The sequence below is a fragment of the Sinocyclocheilus rhinocerous genome, unplaced genomic scaffold, assembly GCF_001515625.1.
Source record: "Sinocyclocheilus rhinocerous isolate Xijiao unplaced genomic scaffold, SAMN03320098_v1.1 scaffold1534, whole genome shotgun sequence".
Taxonomy (NCBI): Eukaryota; Metazoa; Chordata; class Actinopteri; order Cypriniformes; family Cyprinidae; genus Sinocyclocheilus; species Sinocyclocheilus rhinocerous.
The window spans coordinates 807,875-827,940 of NW_015638992.1; the positions used below are offsets into that span (position 1 = coordinate 807,875).

The 20,066-nt window shown below is 33.9% G+C and overlaps 2 protein-coding genes across 2 annotated transcripts; one reads left to right on the forward strand and one right to left on the reverse strand.

Annotated features, from left to right (window-relative positions):
- Window positions 1–1,703: 1,703 nt before the first annotated feature.
- Window positions 1,704–11,039, reverse strand: LOC107750912 (ras-related protein Rab-12). The gene is made up of 6 exons (XM_016566483.1): window positions 10,616–11,039; window positions 8,098–8,158; window positions 5,813–5,951; window positions 5,604–5,693; window positions 3,513–3,617; window positions 1,704–2,032 (listed from the first exon to the last, which is right to left on the reverse strand). Exons 1-6 carry the CDS (start codon window positions 10,818–10,820, stop codon window positions 1,925–1,927), a joined length of 708 nt encoding a protein of 235 aa, XP_016421969.1. The 5' UTR covers window positions 10,821–11,039; the 3' UTR covers window positions 1,704–1,924.
- Window positions 11,040–12,062: 1,023 nt separating this feature from the next.
- Window positions 12,063–20,066, forward strand: napgb (N-ethylmaleimide-sensitive factor attachment protein, gamma b). Its single transcript, XM_016566486.1, has 12 exons — window positions 12,063–12,222; window positions 14,000–14,067; window positions 14,164–14,248; window positions 15,040–15,057; window positions 15,255–15,285; window positions 15,368–15,477; window positions 15,608–15,674; window positions 15,765–15,835; window positions 17,965–18,043; window positions 18,142–18,221; window positions 18,302–18,431; window positions 19,528–20,066. The coding sequence occupies exons 1-12, from the start codon at window positions 12,167–12,169 to the stop codon at window positions 19,666–19,668; spliced, it is 936 nt and encodes a 311-aa protein (XP_016421972.1). The 5' UTR covers window positions 12,063–12,166; the 3' UTR covers window positions 19,669–20,066.

Sequence of the window (20,066 nt, forward strand, 5' to 3'; positions counted from 1 at the left end):
GCTTTTATCCAAAGCGACTTACAAATGAGGACAATAAAAGCAGTCAAAACTAACAAAATAGCAACAATATGTAAGTGCAAATGACAAGTCTCAGTTAGCTTAACGCAGTACACGTAGCAAGGTATATATATATATACGTGTATATATATATATATATATGATACCAAAGTCTATTGTTTGGATTATGACTTTATTTTCATGAAAATTAAGCATATTTCCACCCATATCACTGTAATGAGAGAGAAATGTATGCATTAGATTTATTTATAAAAAGAGGAAAAGAAAAAAAATTGCTAATATTTGTTGTACTGCCATTAAGTTTTTTTTCACATTACACCAATTAAATAATGGGAAACAACCCCAATTTTTTTAAGCAATATTTTTCTTATGATTTTGTGGTCAAAAATGACCTCGACATGTTTTCAGGAAATTCTCCCAATAAAAAAAAAGTTTTTTTTTTTTTTTTTTAAATGTCGTTCCAACCGTCTTGGAGGTACTATATAGAATCATTTAAATACAGTGGTATATGAACCACAGTACCACAGTATGTTTCAAAATACAATAGTATCACCATATGATACCACAAACATGCACATACAAAAAGTATTGTCGTTCCAGACGCACAGTAACCCTGTCAGTCCTCTATATTTAAGGACAGTTTTTATGAAAAATGCATCATATTCCCATAAACTCACACAAAAACCTGTTGCTACTGCATATCTGATTCAGCTGAAACAGCCGTTCCCATCAAACACCTGTTATATTTTACTATATAACACAACTATATCATTCCTACAGTCCTTCATCTACTGCAGGCAAATGGTTCAATTCACTATAAATCCAGTGGAGTCAGTGGTTTGTCCAGGAACGCAGAAGCATAGTGATGTTGTTAGGAACAAGTGTACTTATTCTTCCGTCCGAGTATCAAAATCAATGTCCCGTTTTACTCTCTCCACGTAGAAATAGCCCTTTCGCCGAGAGCATTTCAGTTCTGCAATCCAGATCCAGCGAATAAAACAATGAACTCAGTCCGTACGACATCCAATTATTGACCTTCCTTTAATCTACTCGAGTTAAATGACACTGAAAAAAGACTAGGAAGCAACAAAACTCTGCTGCTAAATGATAAGGTTCATCTTCTCTACACAGGTCCTTCACTAACGTCCAGCATTTCAGCTGTTCGTAAACTAGCTACGAATGGATTGTAGTGCAAAACACAACGGATAACACAAAATCCACCTCAAAAACAGTAACACTGATAGAACGTAAGGCGTAAAGACAACCCAACCACGCTGGCCATTAATAATACGCCGAACGAACCACCTCATAAACACAGCCGACAGAAATGAATCACGCTTGGCATGAAATGTACATCCACTTTACTTTTAATGCCAAAACAATTTGGAAAGAAGCTTCCTAATTTGAGACCGGGAACGTTTTCCGTAAGAAATCAGCCGTGAAAAGTGAAGAGAAGAGAAAGACAAGGGTAGATTATCCGTCGTCCGATAGAAATGGAAGATTCTTGCTTCTACCGAGATTATATGATGATGTAAACTATAGGAATTGATGGGTTATGACATACGTTTGTACTCATTTCATGCATGTGATGCGTGTACATGTCGGACAAACGCAATCCTGTGCTTCCCAGAAATGAGGTAGTGCATGTATGGGCCGTCAAAAATAAATGCATCTATGCGTGGGAGTGATGACACGGATGTTCTTTATTGGCATCTAGAGGTACCAAAATACGGAGTATGTTAAATTGCACAGTCTATGGTTTGTGAGGGATGATTATATTGACGATTATATATATATCTTTCATCTTCTCTGTTAATGACAGGCCATCATCTCATCATCGGTATGGGCTGGTCACCCCTGGTGGCGGGAATCTGTAACAGCATGAGTTGGGTTATAGAACCGAGTCTCAACAGCAGCGCATGCGAGGTGGAGGCAGCTCTGGTGGGATTTCGGGTTCGGGCTGAAGGGACAGGACACTGTTGGACAGCTCCTTACTGGGGACTTCAAGAGGCATCTGGGGAAAGACAACATTTACAGACTCTTTAAAAAAATGACTGATGTGCATTGAACACAAAAATGGTCAATTCTTGCTCAAAAGAGATTTAGGAGAATTAGGGCTGCACGATTAATCAAAATAAATCTGAAATGCATGCTGTAAGTTAGGATTGCATTTGGAAACGCAACAAGCACCAGCCATCTTCCCAAACTTGCTTATAAACTAGATGTTGTCAACAAAAGAGAAGCTTTAGGCTCCCTATGGTTTTCTGTCAAAATTAAAGCTCAACATTTGAAAATGAAGAAATATACTGCAATATTACAGTTGTAATGTGATGTAGTCAAATGTTTTTTTCTACTTCGTTCCTCATCCCATAACAAACTGAACCAATATTGAATTAAGGAAATACACACATAATAAAAAAATTGAATATAATAAATACAATAAACTATCAAGAAATATGATGTGAATGAAATAGAATATAGTAGATATGAATAAAGCAGATTTTTATATAAAAAAATATACAACTATACTATATACATTTTGTTTTACTGTAAAATGAAATTGTTATTACTGTAGCATTTTTCTTAAATACCTGACTTTTTCACAGTAAAATATTATATTTAGTTTAATATTATTTAGAAATGACTATTTATTCTTATTAATATCATTATTATTCTTATTATTTCATAGTCATACTGTTATATAACCACAAAATTAACTTAAAATCACATTTTAAAATCATGAAATCAATTTAAAATCAAAATAATATTCCCCCCCCCCCCCCACCCCCCCCACAAAAACACAACAATACCTGACTTTTTCACAGTAAAATATTATATTTAGTTTAATATTATTTAGAAATGACTATTTATTCTTATTAATATCATTATTATTCTTATTATTTCATAGTCATACTGTTATATAACCACAAAATTAACTTAAATAAAATCACAAAAATCATGAAATCAATTTAAAATCAAAATAATATCCCCCCCCCCACCCCACCCCCCCCAAAAAATAAAATAATGCAGGCCTAATGGGAATCATAATAAACTGAAACTTCTAAGAAAGAAATGATAAATAATTACTGCACTGGCAAAGTTTATGTTGTTAAATCTTCAAAAGAGGTTTTTGTTTAATGCACTTATGTAAACAATCTCACCTGCTTTGGTCTCCAAAATGTCATAAACAAAACAAGCTGTAGTTGGTCACTTTACATGTTGATCAGATGGGTCCTTCCTGTCTAAGTGGCCAATTACTGGCCATTATACACTAGAAATTGGGTCAGACTTTTGTCAAAGTTTGTCTCTGCATGTCTACTGAAATCCTGAAAACTCCTTTTATCTCATGATGATATAATTTGAGCCAGAAACACTCATGATAATGCCACATTCTCAGACACTGAGAAACTCACTATTTTTAATCAAATGTTTCAAAATGAACATTTTGATGAACAAAGAATTTGTTGAAACTGTAACAAAACAGCTCCACTTACCTTACTCAAAATGTCATCAACTAGTTTAAGGAATATCTCATCCACATTGAAGTTATCCTTGGCACTGGCCTCACAGAAACGCATCCCTGATATCCGTGAAGCAAACTGCCAGACATGAAGACATTTATTTCAGTGCTATAGTGCTTCTGAATGGGTTAAATATTCAAATAATTCAATATTTAGTACAGTTCTAATGCAATCAGCTGACTTAGGTTCTTTATTCTCCTTAATGGTAACACACCAAACTATTGCAGAGCTTCAGAAGATGTATGGACTGCTTTTATGATACTCGGATCAAGTAAATAATGTCTGGGTGAACCATTCCTGTAAAGTGTGCTTTCACTAGTCCTGTTAGCTTTAGTCTCAGTGGGTTTGGGAAGGTTGGAGGAGGCATTATTCAGAGCATTCAAGGAATCTCTTTGTGGAGGTCTCAGGCAGAATAATGGCCCTGTGTCCAGGGCTTTGGACGGACTGAAAGACTCGTAACACAGTATTGTCCTCCACTGAACTAAATGTCAAGGTAAACCTGAGACAGCTTTATACAGCTGAATTTGAAGTTAATTCAGGCTATAATAAAGTTCTAATAATAGCAAATAATAAAAAGGCATAATAACATCACTCATATTAATACATCATATTGCTGAACAAAACATTTGCTGAACAAATTCTGAGGAGCTGGATCCAAAAATAGTGCCTGTTTTGCTCATGTAAAATTCTCTGACACTCAATGTATTTGAACATATTTTTCCACTCCTTTACAGATTGTAAGTTAAATTATACATTTTGAATACCTCTTTTTGTCATTAAAACCATTAAAATAAAAACATCTGATATTTGATTGCTTTAGTTATTTTGATAAGTGCATTATATACAGTATATAATTTCAAAATATTGGAAATGTTGCCTTTGCAATTAACTGAAATAAATTATCTGAAGTACCAAAATGACAAAACTACTCAAATTTAAATTAAAATTTAAATAAAAACTGGATTAATAATTTAACATATTAATAAATACTATTTAAATAATACTAAAATAACACTGATCTCACCCTCCCAGCTTGTTGTCGTGAAAAAACTGTACATGACAGAAAGTTTTTATTACTTTTTATAACTCGGCATCTTCACATTAAAGGGTTAGTTCACCCAAAAATGAAAATTAGCCCACAAATTACTCACCCTCATCCTAGGTGTATATGACTTTCTTCTTTCAGACGAATCCAGTCTGAGTTATATAAAAAATTGTCTTTGATCTTTCAAGCTGTTTAATGCCACTCAGCGGGTGTTGCATGCATCGGTCCAAAAGAAGTTAAATAAAAAGTGCCCATCCATAAAAAAAGTGTCTCACACGGCTCCGGGGGGTGAACAAAGGCCTCCTGTAGCGAATCGATGCGTTTTTGTAAGACAAATATCCATATTCAAAAAGTAATAATCACTTTAATGTAGCTTGCGCCAACAGTCCTACACGGAAGCAGCTCCGGGCGGATGACGTATGAGTTCAGCGTTGCGCATGCGCTTCTCAGAAGTGACGCACGGGAGAGATCAAAACAAAACACAATGCATGCAACACCCGCTGAGTGGCATTAAACAGCTTGAAAGATCAAAGACAATTTTTTATATAACTCAGACTGGATTCGTCTGAAAGAAGAAAGTCATATACACCTAGGATGACTTGAGGGCGAGTAATTTGTGGGCTAATTTTCATTTTTGGGTGAACTAATCCTTTAAGTTATATTAAATTAAGAAATATTTTTAAAAAGGAAGAACCTTTTATATAGAAACCTATATAGAACCTTATTTATAGAAAAAAGTCATTAGCTAGCAACATTATTATTGCTAATTAAAACTGAAACTATTAAAAGTCATTTTCAGTAATCAAAATAAAGTGCTAAAATTACTAAAATAAATAAATGAAAAATAAAGTTAAACGGAAATAAAAAATATATAAAAAAATGGCAAAATTACCAAAATTTACAATTTTAAAAAGTATTTATTATATATTATGTTTATTTATAATTTATTAATATAACTATAAACAAATAATAAATATTATAATGGTATATAAACAATACTAAAATAACACTGCTCTCACCCTCTCAGCTTGTTGTCGTGAGATGGCGCGATCAGACTCACAGTCCAGTTTGTTACCAACCAATAGGAGCTCAGCATCCTCTGATGCGTACTGCACAGAAGCAACACAACACATTAGTAAAAAACATTCTCTTAGTGTGGATATATAGATATTAGATATAAAGTAGATAGATAATAGACAAGTAATCAGTGTTTTAGATGTTTGAGCACCTTGTCTATCATCTTCATCCATTTAGGCAGGTCTTCAAAGGTTTCCTGCTTGGTGATGTCGTACACTAGCACGATGCCTTTCGCGCTGCGGTAATACGCTGAAGTGATGCTATTAAACCTCTCCTGACCTGCTGTGTCCCTGCAATTAGTCAACATTATTAGACTTGCATGACATTCAGAGTGGGGAATAAATCATATCTTTGACTATAAGAGAAAGACAATGGATTTATCAGTGAAAAGTGTCTCTACAATCACAGACGGCTGGAAGGGAGGGATGGAAAAAGTAAGAGGGGTTTGCGACTTCAGCTGAAACAGAAAGTCAATTTTTTTATCAATTTAATAAAAGATTACAAAGACAAACATAACATGCACCAATGAATCATTCACAATAAAAACAGGAAGATGCGTTATCGACTTGATCAGATCATTTGCTTTACTAATAATTTCATGAAACATTCTTTCATCAACCATCTTGATTCAAAGAAAAAAGGTTCATTTTGAACATCACGGCACATGATAGACATTCATTTCCTCATTTTTACTGTACCTTATTCACCCTAGTCTGGCTGCATTTTTCCAAAACAGGATATGATGTCACAAAGAGGACCGGTGAGGCGTCACATGTCAATGAGCAGTTAAGACGGACAGTGAAGGACAGCCATGGATGCTGGGTAGCTGGATGTGAGCGGACATGTGTTACAGACAAGACGTTCAAAAGCAGACATCTGCAGAAGTGTGGTGTGAGAGAAGCCGGCGAGTTTCAGGGTCAAAGGAAATAATAATAATGATAAAGTGGGTGGAGAGGTGATGGGAGGTTAGTATTAGTTTATGATTGGTTGGAAAATGACTGAACCAGACACCACTGGAACAATAAAGTTAGAAACATTAGTTTACAGACTCTACCAAACTAAAGAGAAAAGAAATAGGGCTGTCCATGATTAGCTTAATAATTTAATAGACTATTCTAATCCATTGGTTATTAATCAATTTTGTGATATCACTTGTCTGTAAAAATGAAGAGGACTTAAGATAATCGCAGTGAGAAAGAGTAGCATCTGTATTTTCTATGAACACCACATTATTAGTGAATGGTATGAATAGTAAATTCAACAAATTAAACTTATACTAAACAGCCTAAACGATGAAGTAAAATGTAGATACGTTTCTATTTTTAAATTATTAGGAGTCTCCCACATGTCATTTGCAGTATTCATTTTAAAACACAATCAAAAATATCGCAACAGAACAGAATAAATTAAAGTGTATCTGAATAGAACTCCATAGAAATAGCACCAAACAGAATAGAACACATCAGGCCCAAATTAAATAAAACAAAACAGAAACGAGTAGAATCTAATAGAATATAATAGAGACAAATCAAATGAATCAGAATAGAATAAAAGCAACAATGGGAGCTTGTTTCCGCCACAAATATCAAAAAGGTAATTGCGACTTTTTATCTCACAGTTCTGAAATTTTTTCTTGCAATTCTGAGAAAAAAAGAGAAAGAAATTTGCAATTCTGAGAATTAAGGTCCAAATGTATTTATTCACCTTTTATATATATTTTTTTGTTATTCCATGGCAGAAACAGAAAAAAAACAGAATTGCGAGATGCAAACTCAGAATTCAGAAGAAAAAAACTCTCAAAATTCTGAGTTTATATCTCGCATTTTTTATATTACATTTTTTATTTTTTCATCTCATGTCAGAAAAAAACATTACTAAGAAACAGATCAGAATAGAGTAGAATATAAGAAATAGAATAGTATGCCATAAACCCAGACCACAACAGAATGGTAGAAAATAATCAAATAGGAAAGATTATAAATGAATAGAATGGAATAAACAAAAGGCAGTCGGCATGATTGACAGGAGCAGGTGAAAAAGGATGTACATAGACATACACATCAGTTAGTGTTATGATATTAGTGATTTCACAATTAAAATGCATATATTCACAATCACTGTTGAATTCTGGGATGCTGCGAGCATGCAATCACAAATTAAATGTCACAATATCAGTGACGAGTGTACTGTAATGCTTTGATCATTCTTTCTGATGAGTTTACTCAGTGCCACAGCGGTAGTTAAAAGTTGGTTAACTGTAAGCAAACAGCTGATTAAATCTCAGCAGCAACACATGAAAGATGTTTGACTGTGAGACTCTGGACTGGAATTTATGACTTGGTGCAGAGCGACTTCATCTCATGTGCTTCTGAGACACAGGAAGTGACATGGTGGGCTGAGTCAATGATAAGGACACAGCACTTCCTCTCCACTCACCAGATCTGTAACCTGATCTTCTTTCCTCTCAGCTCCACCGTTTTGATTTTAAAATCCACACCTTCAACACAAAGACACAAACGAGAAGAAAAAATATGTAAGATCAGCCATACTGCATCTTCAAGCTTTACGGTGCCTCTAAAATTCATAGCTATCCAACACATCATTGAAATTATTCATATTTGATGAAACACATATGAATAGAGTATATTTTGTGTCTAAATATTCCCATGCATATGACAACAACTTGTATGACTTTCACAAGTGTGACAGAGCAGAAACTCGAGATCGGGCATGTTGTAGCAGCAGCTGTGTGAACGTGCGTCTGGCTATTCTGGGATATTGGGTTATGCAGCTAATCTGATGTGAAGGCCTGTCATGAGTGAGTGAAAACCTTGCCGTATCAGTTTTCACATGTGCGCTGGTCCAGACATCAATCCACCATTTATGCATTGCATAAAAATCACTGATTTTGTATCAAAGGGTTTTAAAATTGGAAAACTTGAAATCGCATCATATGACCCCTTTAACATCAAACTCTTTTAAATCTTTTGAATTGTTTGCATCCATCTGTGTGATGAAAATACAACGGTGTGATTATTATTAGGAAAATGTTCTCTTGATTTATGTGGTCACAGGCCCAGATGTGGTTTTCAGATTGTGGTTTTCTAACATCTTGCTGAAACGTTTCTATTGACACTGTCAGGACCAAAACTCAAAGACCAGGGGTGCGTTTCCCAAAAGCAACTATGGACGCACTCGCAAGTTGAATCGTTACCAAAAGAGTTCACTGGAACTTGTGACCATAGTTAGCTAATGATGCTTTTGGGAAACGCACTCCAGACTGACACCTCTGACCTCTGAGGTGTTGTTGTGTTCTCCTGTTACAGTGGTCATTATATTACTGCAACTGTTTATGTTAGAAGGTAAATACATTTTTTGACTTTGATTTTTTAAAATCTAAATTAAAATATCCTTAACAAAAACACAAGTTCACTAAGCACAGTTTTCTAATTATGTATATGAAAACACAAATACAAAAATGAATATATTCATATTATTTATAATTATCTACTATATATACACACAATATTGTGAAATATTATTACAATTCAAAATGTATTTAAATATATTTTGACATTTAAAAACGTTACACCCACATATACATATGTATACACACATGGTCAGAATTGTTGGTACCCTTGGTAAATATGATCAAAGAAGGCTATGAAAATAAATCTGCATTAATCCTTTTGAGCTTTTATTAAAAAAAATCACAAAAATCTAACCTTTCATTGGAGAATCATATATATATGATACATTTCCCCCCATTTTAAATTCTTATTCTCCAATGAAAGGTTAGATTTTTGTGATTTTGTAAAATAAAAGATCAAAAGGATTAACAATGCAGATTTATTTTCACAGCCTTCTTTGATCATATGGGTACCAACAATTCTGACCACGTGTGTGTGTGTGTGTGTGTGTGTGTGTGTGTGTGTATATATATATATAATAACCATCTATGTTTTCCCCCCATTATTCTTATTCTCCAATGAAAGGTTAGATTTTTGTGATTTTGTAAAATAAAAGATCAAAAGGATTAACAATGCAGATTTATTTTCACAGCCTTCTTTGATCATATGGGTACCAACAATTCTGACCACGTGTGTGTGTGTGTGTGTGTGTGTGTGTGTGTGTGTATATATATATATAATAACCATCTATGTTTTACTAAACACTTTACTTTTACTAAATAACCATTGTCTAATGCTTTTTTAATTGACAATAACTATCCATCTAAGTGCCAAGAATTACAAACCATCTAAAGTTTACAAATGAATCACAGTTAACTATCTATGCCTACCAAACTTGAAATAATTATTAATCTACACTAAACTAGTATGTACAGTTATTTATCTTTAATAGCCATCTATGGTTTACTAAATATCCATTGTTAACTACCTGTGGAATATAAAACTTTTCTAAAACACTAATATCCATCTAATAGCCAACTGCTAACCATCAATAGTCTACAAATGAATCTCAGTCGACTATCTACTCTTTCCAAACTGAGTATAATTTTTCATCTATACTAAACTAGTATGTAACGTTAGTTATCTAATCTTTAATAACCATCTATGGTTTACTAAGTAAACACTGATAATCACTGATACAGTTTATATATATATTTTAGTTACATAGCTATTCCATACTAACTAGCTGCGGTTGTTTAATTACATTATTGAGATTATTAATTATCCATACTTAACCATCTATAGTTGTCTTATCACTGTTAACTGTATATGCTGTACTCATTATCTATCTATAGTTTACTATTCATACTTTGGATACAATTGAACTTACTTGAGCAGATAAACACAATGATGTGGAATGTGTTGTTATAATAACTAAGCAGAAAGAAAACAGATACTAGTAAACAAACAAACTGACAGTCGTTGTTGTTGTTGATCCTCCAGACTGACAGCTTCAACTTTCTCTTTCTGTCAGTTTGTCTTACCCACAGTGGACTTGCACGCCTCGCAGAAGGTGTCATCCGTGAATCTCTCCATCAGGCTGGTCTTTCCCACTCCACGGGAGCCGATGATGATCACCTGCAGTTTATAATCAGCGGCTCTCGGCGGCATCTTCCTGCGGCGCTGCGACGCTCCCACAGCGGGCGAGCCACCGCCGGCCCTCCGCTGGACACCGAACCCCGACTCCATCCACCACTAACAGCCAGTCCACATCTGCCACACGGCCAGTCCGCTTCAAACACGCCCGCGCATCACGGAGGGAAACTTTACTAAACTTTAAAGCGGCTTTTCTGAAGAGTTTGTCAAAGTTTTCAATCTCCTCAGTCAGTCAGTTGTTGTCCTGCGCTGGGAATACGAGAGCGACCGTGACGTCACCCCACTTCCGGTTCCGACGCATTCCAAAGGAAGAGCGGCGCAAAATTCCTTTTAGAATAAACACACTTGGAAGATTATCCATTACAAATATTATATGCCAGATCTCGAAAATAAATAGCAGACATTTGTCACCTTTTCAATAGTTTTTTTTCTGTTTGTTTTTACTTTTTACTAAAAAGCATACAAAAAAATCTTAATTCAATAAGCCTACCTAATATTTAAATTTTTTTTGTCTAAACTAAATATTTTACACGATAGTGTAAAAAATGTTTCCATTATGGCACCAGTTAAAACCTTTCTCCATTTTTTTTGACAGTAAAAAAATTGTCTTTATTAATACAATTTAAATACTGCACATGAAAGATAGGAAAAGATAGCCTATAGCCCACACACACACACACACACACACACACACACACTCTTTCTCTCTATACATTCTATCCGTTAATAAGTAAATAAATAAGTTTCCCTTATACATAAACATTTGAATAATAAAAATAAGGAAAATATTTATAAACACATTTAAAATATTACCTATATTCTAAAATCGCAAATACATTCAATCCGTCAATAAATAAATAAAAAAATAAAATAAAACAAACAAACAAACAAATAAGTTCTACTTAGAATATATATAAATAATATATAAATAAATTAATAATGAAAATATCTATAAACACATTTAAAATATGCTATCCATATTCTATATAACCACAAAAATAACAAAAATTATATTCGTAAATAAATACACATGGTCTACTTCACACACACATTATAATATAATATAATATAATATAATACAAGGTAAATATATCGAAACACACTGAAAATGTTATCTATATTCTATAATAATTAAAACTGAATAAAAATTAAAAATTTTAACTCCGTAAAGAAATACATTAATAATAATAATAATAATAATAATAAATATATTCTACTTATACTCAAATAAATATATGAGTATAATAAAAACGAGGCAAGTGTGAATCGCAGATGTTGAATGGTGCATTGCAGCATCCCACTCGGGCTCCCGTAGAAAAACACCGTGACGTGGATGAGCTGTTGAAGCAAATCAGGATAATCTACGTAACAGTCCATCCTCATCCTCATCCTCATCCTCGGGTCGGTCTGTGTCCTCTTCATCCGCGAAACCGAGAGCCATGGCCGCGCAGAAGATCAACGAGGCGCACGAGCACATCGCCAAAGCCGAGAAATGGTGAGATATGAAAAATATTCTCCTACAGAACAGAGCTCATGCATTCGCACACAGACACCGATTTACGATCGGCCTGTTGTCGCTGTCAGTCACACGGTCACTAATTCTGCTGCATAACCGGATGCATGTTGTTTTTATCTCGTGTATCGGTGCAGTCATGTCCAAATGATTAAGCGAGATGCCGAAGGATCCTGATGCGCGTTCATTATAATGTTACACAGCGAGAGTGATTGCGTAATCGCGCGTGCAGTGATAGAGGTTACCTTGGCGACAGCTGCAGTGGTCCTGATGTGGTCATTATTATGAGGCTTCTACTGATGATGTGGGCCATTCCTGAAATCCAGTGCATGTTCATGTGTGCCCATCAGGCAGTAGAGACCGGGGCAAGTTGTCACAGGCTACACATCTCAGTAAACAGAAGATTTTGTGTCTAAAGTTCAATTACACGCGTGTGGCTTTGCATGTTGTTTTCAAACACCCAGTTCTTATATTGTGTGCAATTGTGCATTATTATGATATATTTTGTAATATGTGACCCTGGACCACAAAACAAGTGTCAATTTTTCGAAATTGAGATTTATACCTCATCTGAAAGCTGAATAAATACGCTTTCCATTGATGTATGGTTTGTTAGGATAGGACAATATTTGGTCGAGATACAACTATTTGAAAATCTGGAATCTGAGGGTGCAAAAAAATCTAAATATTGAGAAAATCATCTTTAAAGTTGTCCAAATGAAGTTCTTAGCAATGCATAGTACTAATCAAAAATTAAATTTTGATATATTTACGGTAGGAAGTTTACAAAATATCTTCATGGAACATGATCTTTACTTAATATCCTAATGATTTTTGGCATAAAAGAAAAATCAATAATTTTGACACATACAATGTATAGTTGGCTATTGCTACAAATATACCCCAGCGATTTAAGACTGCTTTTGTGCTCCAGAGTCACATATATGTTACATTGTGAAAGAGAAGCACACTTTAGCATACTTTTAAAAAGAGTACTTTAGTGTCAACTGAAAGTAATGTTCCCATATACACTTAGCTGTATGTTATTTACAATTAAATGAAAATGCATTATAGCTTAAATTGATATTAAATGCAACTTAAGAGTGCTGTTTTGACCCATTTAAGTAGGACTTAAGTACATCTGTATATGTAATTTAATAATTAATTCTATAGTCTTTAAAATATTTTGAAAGTGTACTGCAGAATCTACTGAGAAGCATTTATGGTAAACTAAATAATATTTTGATGCCATTTCTATTGAAAATTGTATGTTGTGTATTTAAATATACATTTTAATTCCACATCTATAATGATGAAGTTGCAGTTTAGTAGGCTTAAAATCTATTTACTTTAAACATAATATCTAATAACACACTACAGTTCAAATTATTATCAAGTCCTTTACATGATTTTTGCAAAATAAGTGTACATCTTTAAAGCATGACAAGAGATTATTTAAATAATTTAAAAATGTACTTTAAAATAAAACTTTAAATGTGAAATTACTGTCAAACTAATCAATCAGTCAAAGTGCATTTTTAAAAGTGCACATGTTAAGCAATATGAAAGTTTCTCTCTTTTAAGTGGCCTTTTATTTTATTATCATTTAAATTTCCTGCAAGTATACCATTTTTTAAAATATACTTTTAAGATTTGAAGTACACTATGAGTGCACACTCAATACATTTAAGCACACTTCTTTTTCGTAAGGGTTGGGATACTAGTGAACACCATACAATATTTGTTTTACTTTATGCAGCTTGAAGACCAGCATGACCAAGTGGAAACCTGATTATGATGAAGCTGCTTCAGAGATGGCAAAAGCAGGTGATGTAAACCTTACGTCTTGCACTGATGTTATTGATGAAGGTCATTATGTAGTGAAACAGGACCATAACATAATGTCTGTTGGTGTTATATCAGCTGTGGCTTTCAAAAACGCCAAACAGTTTGAACAAGCGAAGGATGCGTACCTGAAGGAAGCCGAGTACCACACAGAAAACAAAGCGTATCCTTCTCCTGCACATCAGACTCTGGGTACTAGACAGAAGAAGAAAAAGTTAATTTAACAAACAAAACGAATTAATGTGCAGAAGAGCCATACACCACAGAGATTTACGGTATCTGATTTTATTTTTATGCTGATGAAATGATGCGGCACTGTATGATTTATTCACCTTAATGTCAACTCTTGTAAATATTGGCTAAAATTTATAGGGAGAATGTGCCATATATATGCACAATACTGTCAAAAGTTTGGGGTCAGTAAGATTGATTGATTGATTATTGGAAAGAAATTATTACTTTTATTCAGCAAGGGTCCATTAAATTGATCAAAAGTAGCAGTAAAGACAATTATAGATTTATTTTTCAAATAAATGCTGTTCTTTTGAACTTTATGTTCATCGAATAATCCTGAGAAGAAGAAAAAAAATCACCTTTTGCACAAAAATATGAAGCAGCACAACTGTTTTCAACATTGATAATAATCAGAAATGTTTCTTGAGCAGCAAATCATCATATTAGAATGATTTCTATAGGATCATGTGACACTGAAGACTGGAGTAATGATGCTGAAAATTCAGCTTTGATCACAGCAATAAATTACATTTCACGATATATTACAGTAGAAACAGTTATTTTAAATTGTAATAATATTCCACAATATTACTGTTTTACTGTATTTTTGATCAAATAAATGCAGCCTTGGTGAGCAGAAGAGACTTCTTTTTCAAACATTAAAAAATCCTGCCGACCCCAAACATTCGATACTCATATTTACTTAACTAAAATTCTCAGACTCTTCCATGCAGCAAAGTAAGTGACCATTCATGTTTCAAATAACTATTAGGCTACTCATTAACTCTAATTTATACATTTACTAAACGAATCTATAGTTTACCAATTTCCTTTAATAGTTAAAACATATTACTGTAGTTAATTGAACTATAGTTTTTTTACTTCTACATCTGTACAATGTAACCCACGATAAAACATGCTTTTCTTCTTCTCAGAGCGTATGAACAGGCTGGCATGATGCTGAAGGTGAGTTGGTGATGCAGTGATTGTTATGGATGGCCTGTAGGTTTGAGACGTGTGTGTGTGAGTGACTCTTCTACACCTGCAGGACATGAAGAAAATGCCTGAGGCTATTCAGCTGATCGAGAAGGCCAGCATCATGTACGTGGAGAACGGGACGTCTGGCACCGCTGGAATAGCCTTGGACAGAGCTGGGAAGTGAGTAAACAGATCCAAACTCTTTTCGAGAGGTTGTTTGTGTAGTTTCTTATGCGTAAACTAACTGTAATATGCATGCAGAGGTTGCGTTACCATTACCGGTGTTAACTAGTGCCATCCACTTCTTCAGACTCATCGAGCCGATTGATCTGGAGAAAGCCGTGGACTTGTATCAGAAGGCCGCATCTGTGTTTGAGGTGAGGAAATGCAAACATGAAATGATCAAAAATCATCCATTTGTCCATACATAACCCATGTGAACTGTTTTTTGTTGTTGTTGTGTTCAGAATGAAGATCGTCTCAGACAGGCCGCAGAGCTTCTGGGAAAATCCTCCAGACTTCTGGTGAGACTGCGCAGGTGCGTCTTCAAGCATTAAACTGCCCACATTGTGATGATTTATTAAATGATGATTTAACATGATTTAATGTTCAAAAAACACATTATTTTTCTCTTACTGTATATTGCTGCAGCAGCTCTTTTCACCCTCTGCCTGAAATGCTCCTGTCTCTTTAAAGCCCCGCCTTCCAAAAAGCCAAGTCTTCTCTGATTGGTCAGCCGACCCCGTCTGTTGTTGACTGGTCAGCCAATTAGGTTGTGTGTGTCGGAAATGTAACTCCCTTTACCATAATTGGCTTTCCAACAGTCCTTGTGGGCGGGTCAAAGCAGCAGTAGGCGGGCATTATGCAAATATGCAACATGGAATCATAGCTAAATCGCAGAAATAATGGCAGGACAACCAATAAGGCATTTCAGGCAAGATTTTCTGTCGGAGAGATCAACTCTCTTTGATTCTGATGTTGTGCTTGTAACTTTGCATATTGTTTACATGCACAAACAGCTATATTACACACTAAAGGAAAAGTACAATGAAAAAAAAAAAAACATAATAGGTGCCCTTTAAGCATTAACAGTCCATGTCATGTATAATAACACCTTTACTGTGGTCAAATCAATGTGATGCATGATCTTGAGTGTTCAATAAGTCGCATAGTTGCATATATTATAATATATTACTCACCTTTATTACTTCACTAGCTCTCCTGATGACTTCACAACAGTGTTGTTAACTAAAACTACAAATATCAAAAAAACATTTATTCTTTGAAATTAAATAAATGATAACAGAAATCAGATTAAATAAAAAAAAACTTAAAATTGACTTCAAATTTAAAAACATATTTTAAAACTAATAAAAATGACAAAACACACTCTCAGAAAAAAAGGTACAAAAGCTGTCACTGGGGCGGTACCTTTTCAAAAGGCACATCTTTGTACCAAAAGAGTCCGTGTACATATTAGCACCTAAAGTGTACATATTAGTACCTAAAGTGTACATATTAGCCCCTAAAGTGTACATATTAGTACCTAAAGTGTACATATTATCACCTAAAGTGTACATATTAGCACCTAAAGTGTACATATTAGTACCTAAAGTGTACATATTATCACCTAAAGTGTACATATTAGCACCTAAAGTGTACATAGTAGAACCTAAAGTGTACATATTAGCATCTAAAGTGTACATATTAGCACCTAAAAGGTACATATTAGCACCTAAAGTGTACATATTAGTACCTAAAGTGTACATATTAGCACCTAAAGTGTACATATTATTAGCACCTAAAGTGTACATATTAGCACCTAAAGTGTACATATTAGTACCTAAAAGGTACAAAAGTGTAACTTTTGAAAAGGTACTGCCCCAGTGACAGCTGTTGTACCTTTTTTTTTTCTGAGAGTGCACAATAGAATTACTAAAACTAACAATGAAAATGGAAAATATAGACATAAAAACAAATTTAAAAATATTAATAAATACTTTAATATGCTGTAGTAATATAGTACAAAAATAACACTGCTTCACAATATAAATCTTCATAATAAAATGAATTAAAGCTATATGAATTCAGCACTATATTACAAGTCTTTTTTACAAAAAGAAAAAAAAAGTTAATTGAAATAAAATAAACCTTAACATAAAATAAATAAAATATAAAAAATAATTAGTTTTATTTAGTTGCCAAGGCAAGTACTTTAGTTGAAGTACTAAATTACTAAATTGAAATAAAAATGAATTTCAAGTAAACAGACAAAATAAGACCTAACAGAATTACTAAAACTTCTTTTAGTATTGAAATTGAAATAAAAACGAATTATTATTTGCTTAGTTTATTTCAGTTTGTTGCCACATCATTTCAAATGTTTTGTTTGATTTACGTTGAAGTAGACAAAATAAATCTGAAATAAAAACAAAATTGTAATAAAAATGGGGGAAAAAGCCATAAAATGTATTACTAAAACTTGAACATAAATTCAAATAAAAAAACTGAAAATATATAAAAAATAACCTCATTCAAAATATGAATAAATTCTATCATAGTAATGATTATAGTAATATGATTATAGTAATATGCTTCTGTATGCTCAGTGCTAGCTGAACCAGTGAAAGCAGTTTGAGCTGTTGCTGTTGTGTTTCTTGTGCTCAGGCTGGACGAGGCCGCTGTGTCCCTTCAGAAAGAGAAGAACATGTACAAGGAAATTGAGAACTACCCCACCTGCTTTAAGGTGCAAATACTGATATTCAACTGGATTTTTAAAAGATTTTCCCATGTAGTTTTTGAAATAAATGTTGCATTAGTTTGAACAGATATTTGATATTGCAGAAAACCATTGCTCAAGTGCTGGTTCATCTCCACAGAGGAGACTTTGTGGCTGCAGACAAGTGTGTCAGAGAAAGTTACAGGTACGAACGAGTATAACACCATCATGCTTCAGATCGCCAGTGTGATCATTCTGATCAGTGTCAAATACTGGGCTGTTCAGTCTCCCAGGGTTCAGTGGGAGCGAGGACTGTGTTTCCATGGAGACGCTACTGGCGGGGTATGACGAGCAGGACGAGGACCAGGTGTCACGCGTCTGCAACTCACCTTTACTGAAGTACATGGACAACGACGTGAGTGTCAGTCCTCGCACGCAATACTGTGACAAATCAAACCAAACATCATTACGCTCACTAAAGCAGTCATTTAGCTCAGTATCAGATAAAAAAATATTATATTAAATTATATTAAAAAATTTATTAAATGATATTAAATATTTGCTACTTAAATGATATTAAAGTAAAATAAAAAATATAAATTAATAATAACAATAATTAATGTATAATTCATATATATATATATATATATATATATATATTAAAGGGGTCATATGATGCTGGTTTTGTAACAGTTACAATTTAAAAAAACAGTATTTTTATTTTAATATATTGTATTAAATGTAATTTATTCCTGTGATGGCAATGCTGAATAGACGGTTCAAAAGAACAGCATTTATTTGAAATTTTAAGTAACACTAGAAATGTCTCTCTTTCCATTGTGAATTTAAAGCATCATTGCTGATTAAAAGTATTAATTTAGTATTCTTAAAAATGTCTTTAAATATTTCTTTAAATTCATTTCTAACATTTCGAAAATTCTTGCTGACCTCAAACCTTTGAATAATAGTGTACACGTTAGTATATACATTTTTCAAGACCACTTATCATTGAAATAGACAAACAAAATGAACATCTTTACAAAAATATTTAGCTTTCTTGTTATTTTATTATCACTAAAATATATTTATACTTTGTTTACTTTTTGTAGTTACTTTTTGTAATACTTTGAATTAATTGTAATTTTTCATTGTAATTTTAGCAATTTTGTTGTGTAGTTTTTATCTTTTTTTATCTTTTTAGTTTTAGCTTTTATTTTTTGGGTTAATTTAGTACTTTAGTACAAAAATGTACTAAAATGTAAAAACAATTAGTAATTTAGTACAAAAATGTCTTTACAACTAGCTGAAATAAAATGTTTAAGTTGTTTTTTAATATATTTTATTTTATACATTGCTTATTTTAAGTAAGATTTTTTGTTTGTTTTTGTTTTCATGAATGATAACCTTGGTGGAAACATAACATATGTACTAGGCATTCACTATATTTTCAAAACTCCAGTAATCATGCAGTGGCATTATCAATAGCTGTTTTCTCGTCTGTGTTTGTGCAGTATGCCAAGCTGGCGATCTCTCTGAAGGTGCCCGGTGGAGGCGGCGGGAAGAAGAAGAAATCTCCTGTTGCTCCTCAAGGGGGCAGCGCCGGCCCACCACTGGCCAAGGAAGATGACGATTATGAGGGAGGTTTGTGTTAACTGAGAGAACGGCCCGACTCCTCCATCCGTCTGTGTGTGTGTGTGTGTGTGTGAACGAGCATATCAGTGTTTCCTCCCTTTGTGCAGTGGAGTCATTCTGTTCCTGATTGTCCCGCCTGTAGGAGCATCTGGATTTCTGTGCGTTTACTCATCAGACACACAGAAAACCCTGCACACACAGGCTGTGGACATCAGTTTAACATATTTAATGCCGAAGAGGTTCATTTCTTTGCCACAAGATGCACCAAATGCAACAGAGCGCTGAAGTGATGACGTGTTTTTGCAGTCAGCGTCACCCTGGTTTATTTGACAAAAACACAATAGGGTTTTTCCATCGGCTTTTGGATTACTGTAGAAAATAAGATCTGTGAGCAACAGAAGTTTGTGATTCTTACATG

What these genes read in the sequence shown, in the direction of transcription:
- LOC107750912 (XM_016566483.1), bottom strand. Translation starts at nt 10,820, where the DNA reads ATGGAGTCGGGGTTCGGTGTCCAGCGGAGGGCCGGCGGTGGCTCGCCC. An exon ending in GGCGTGCAAGTCCACTGTGG is followed by an intron (nt 8,159 to 10,615) that starts GTAAGACAAACT and finishes TTTGTGTTGAAG; the next exon opens with GTGTGGATTTTAAAATCAAA. An exon ending in GGATGAAGATGATAGACAAG is followed by an intron (nt 5,694 to 5,812) that starts GTGCTCAAACAT and finishes GCTTCTGTGCAG; the next exon opens with TACGCATCAGAGGATGCTGA.
- napgb (XM_016566486.1), top strand. Translation starts at nt 12,167, where the DNA reads ATGGCCGCGCAGAAGATCAACGAGGCGCACGAGCACATCGCCAAAGCC. An exon ending in ATCGCCAAAGCCGAGAAATG is followed by an intron (nt 12,223 to 13,999) that starts GTGAGATATGAA and finishes TACTTTATGCAG; the next exon opens with CTTGAAGACCAGCATGACCA. An exon ending in TGTGTCAGAGAAAGTTACAG is followed by an intron (nt 18,222 to 18,301) that starts GTACGAACGAGT and finishes TGGGCTGTTCAG; the next exon opens with TCTCCCAGGGTTCAGTGGGA.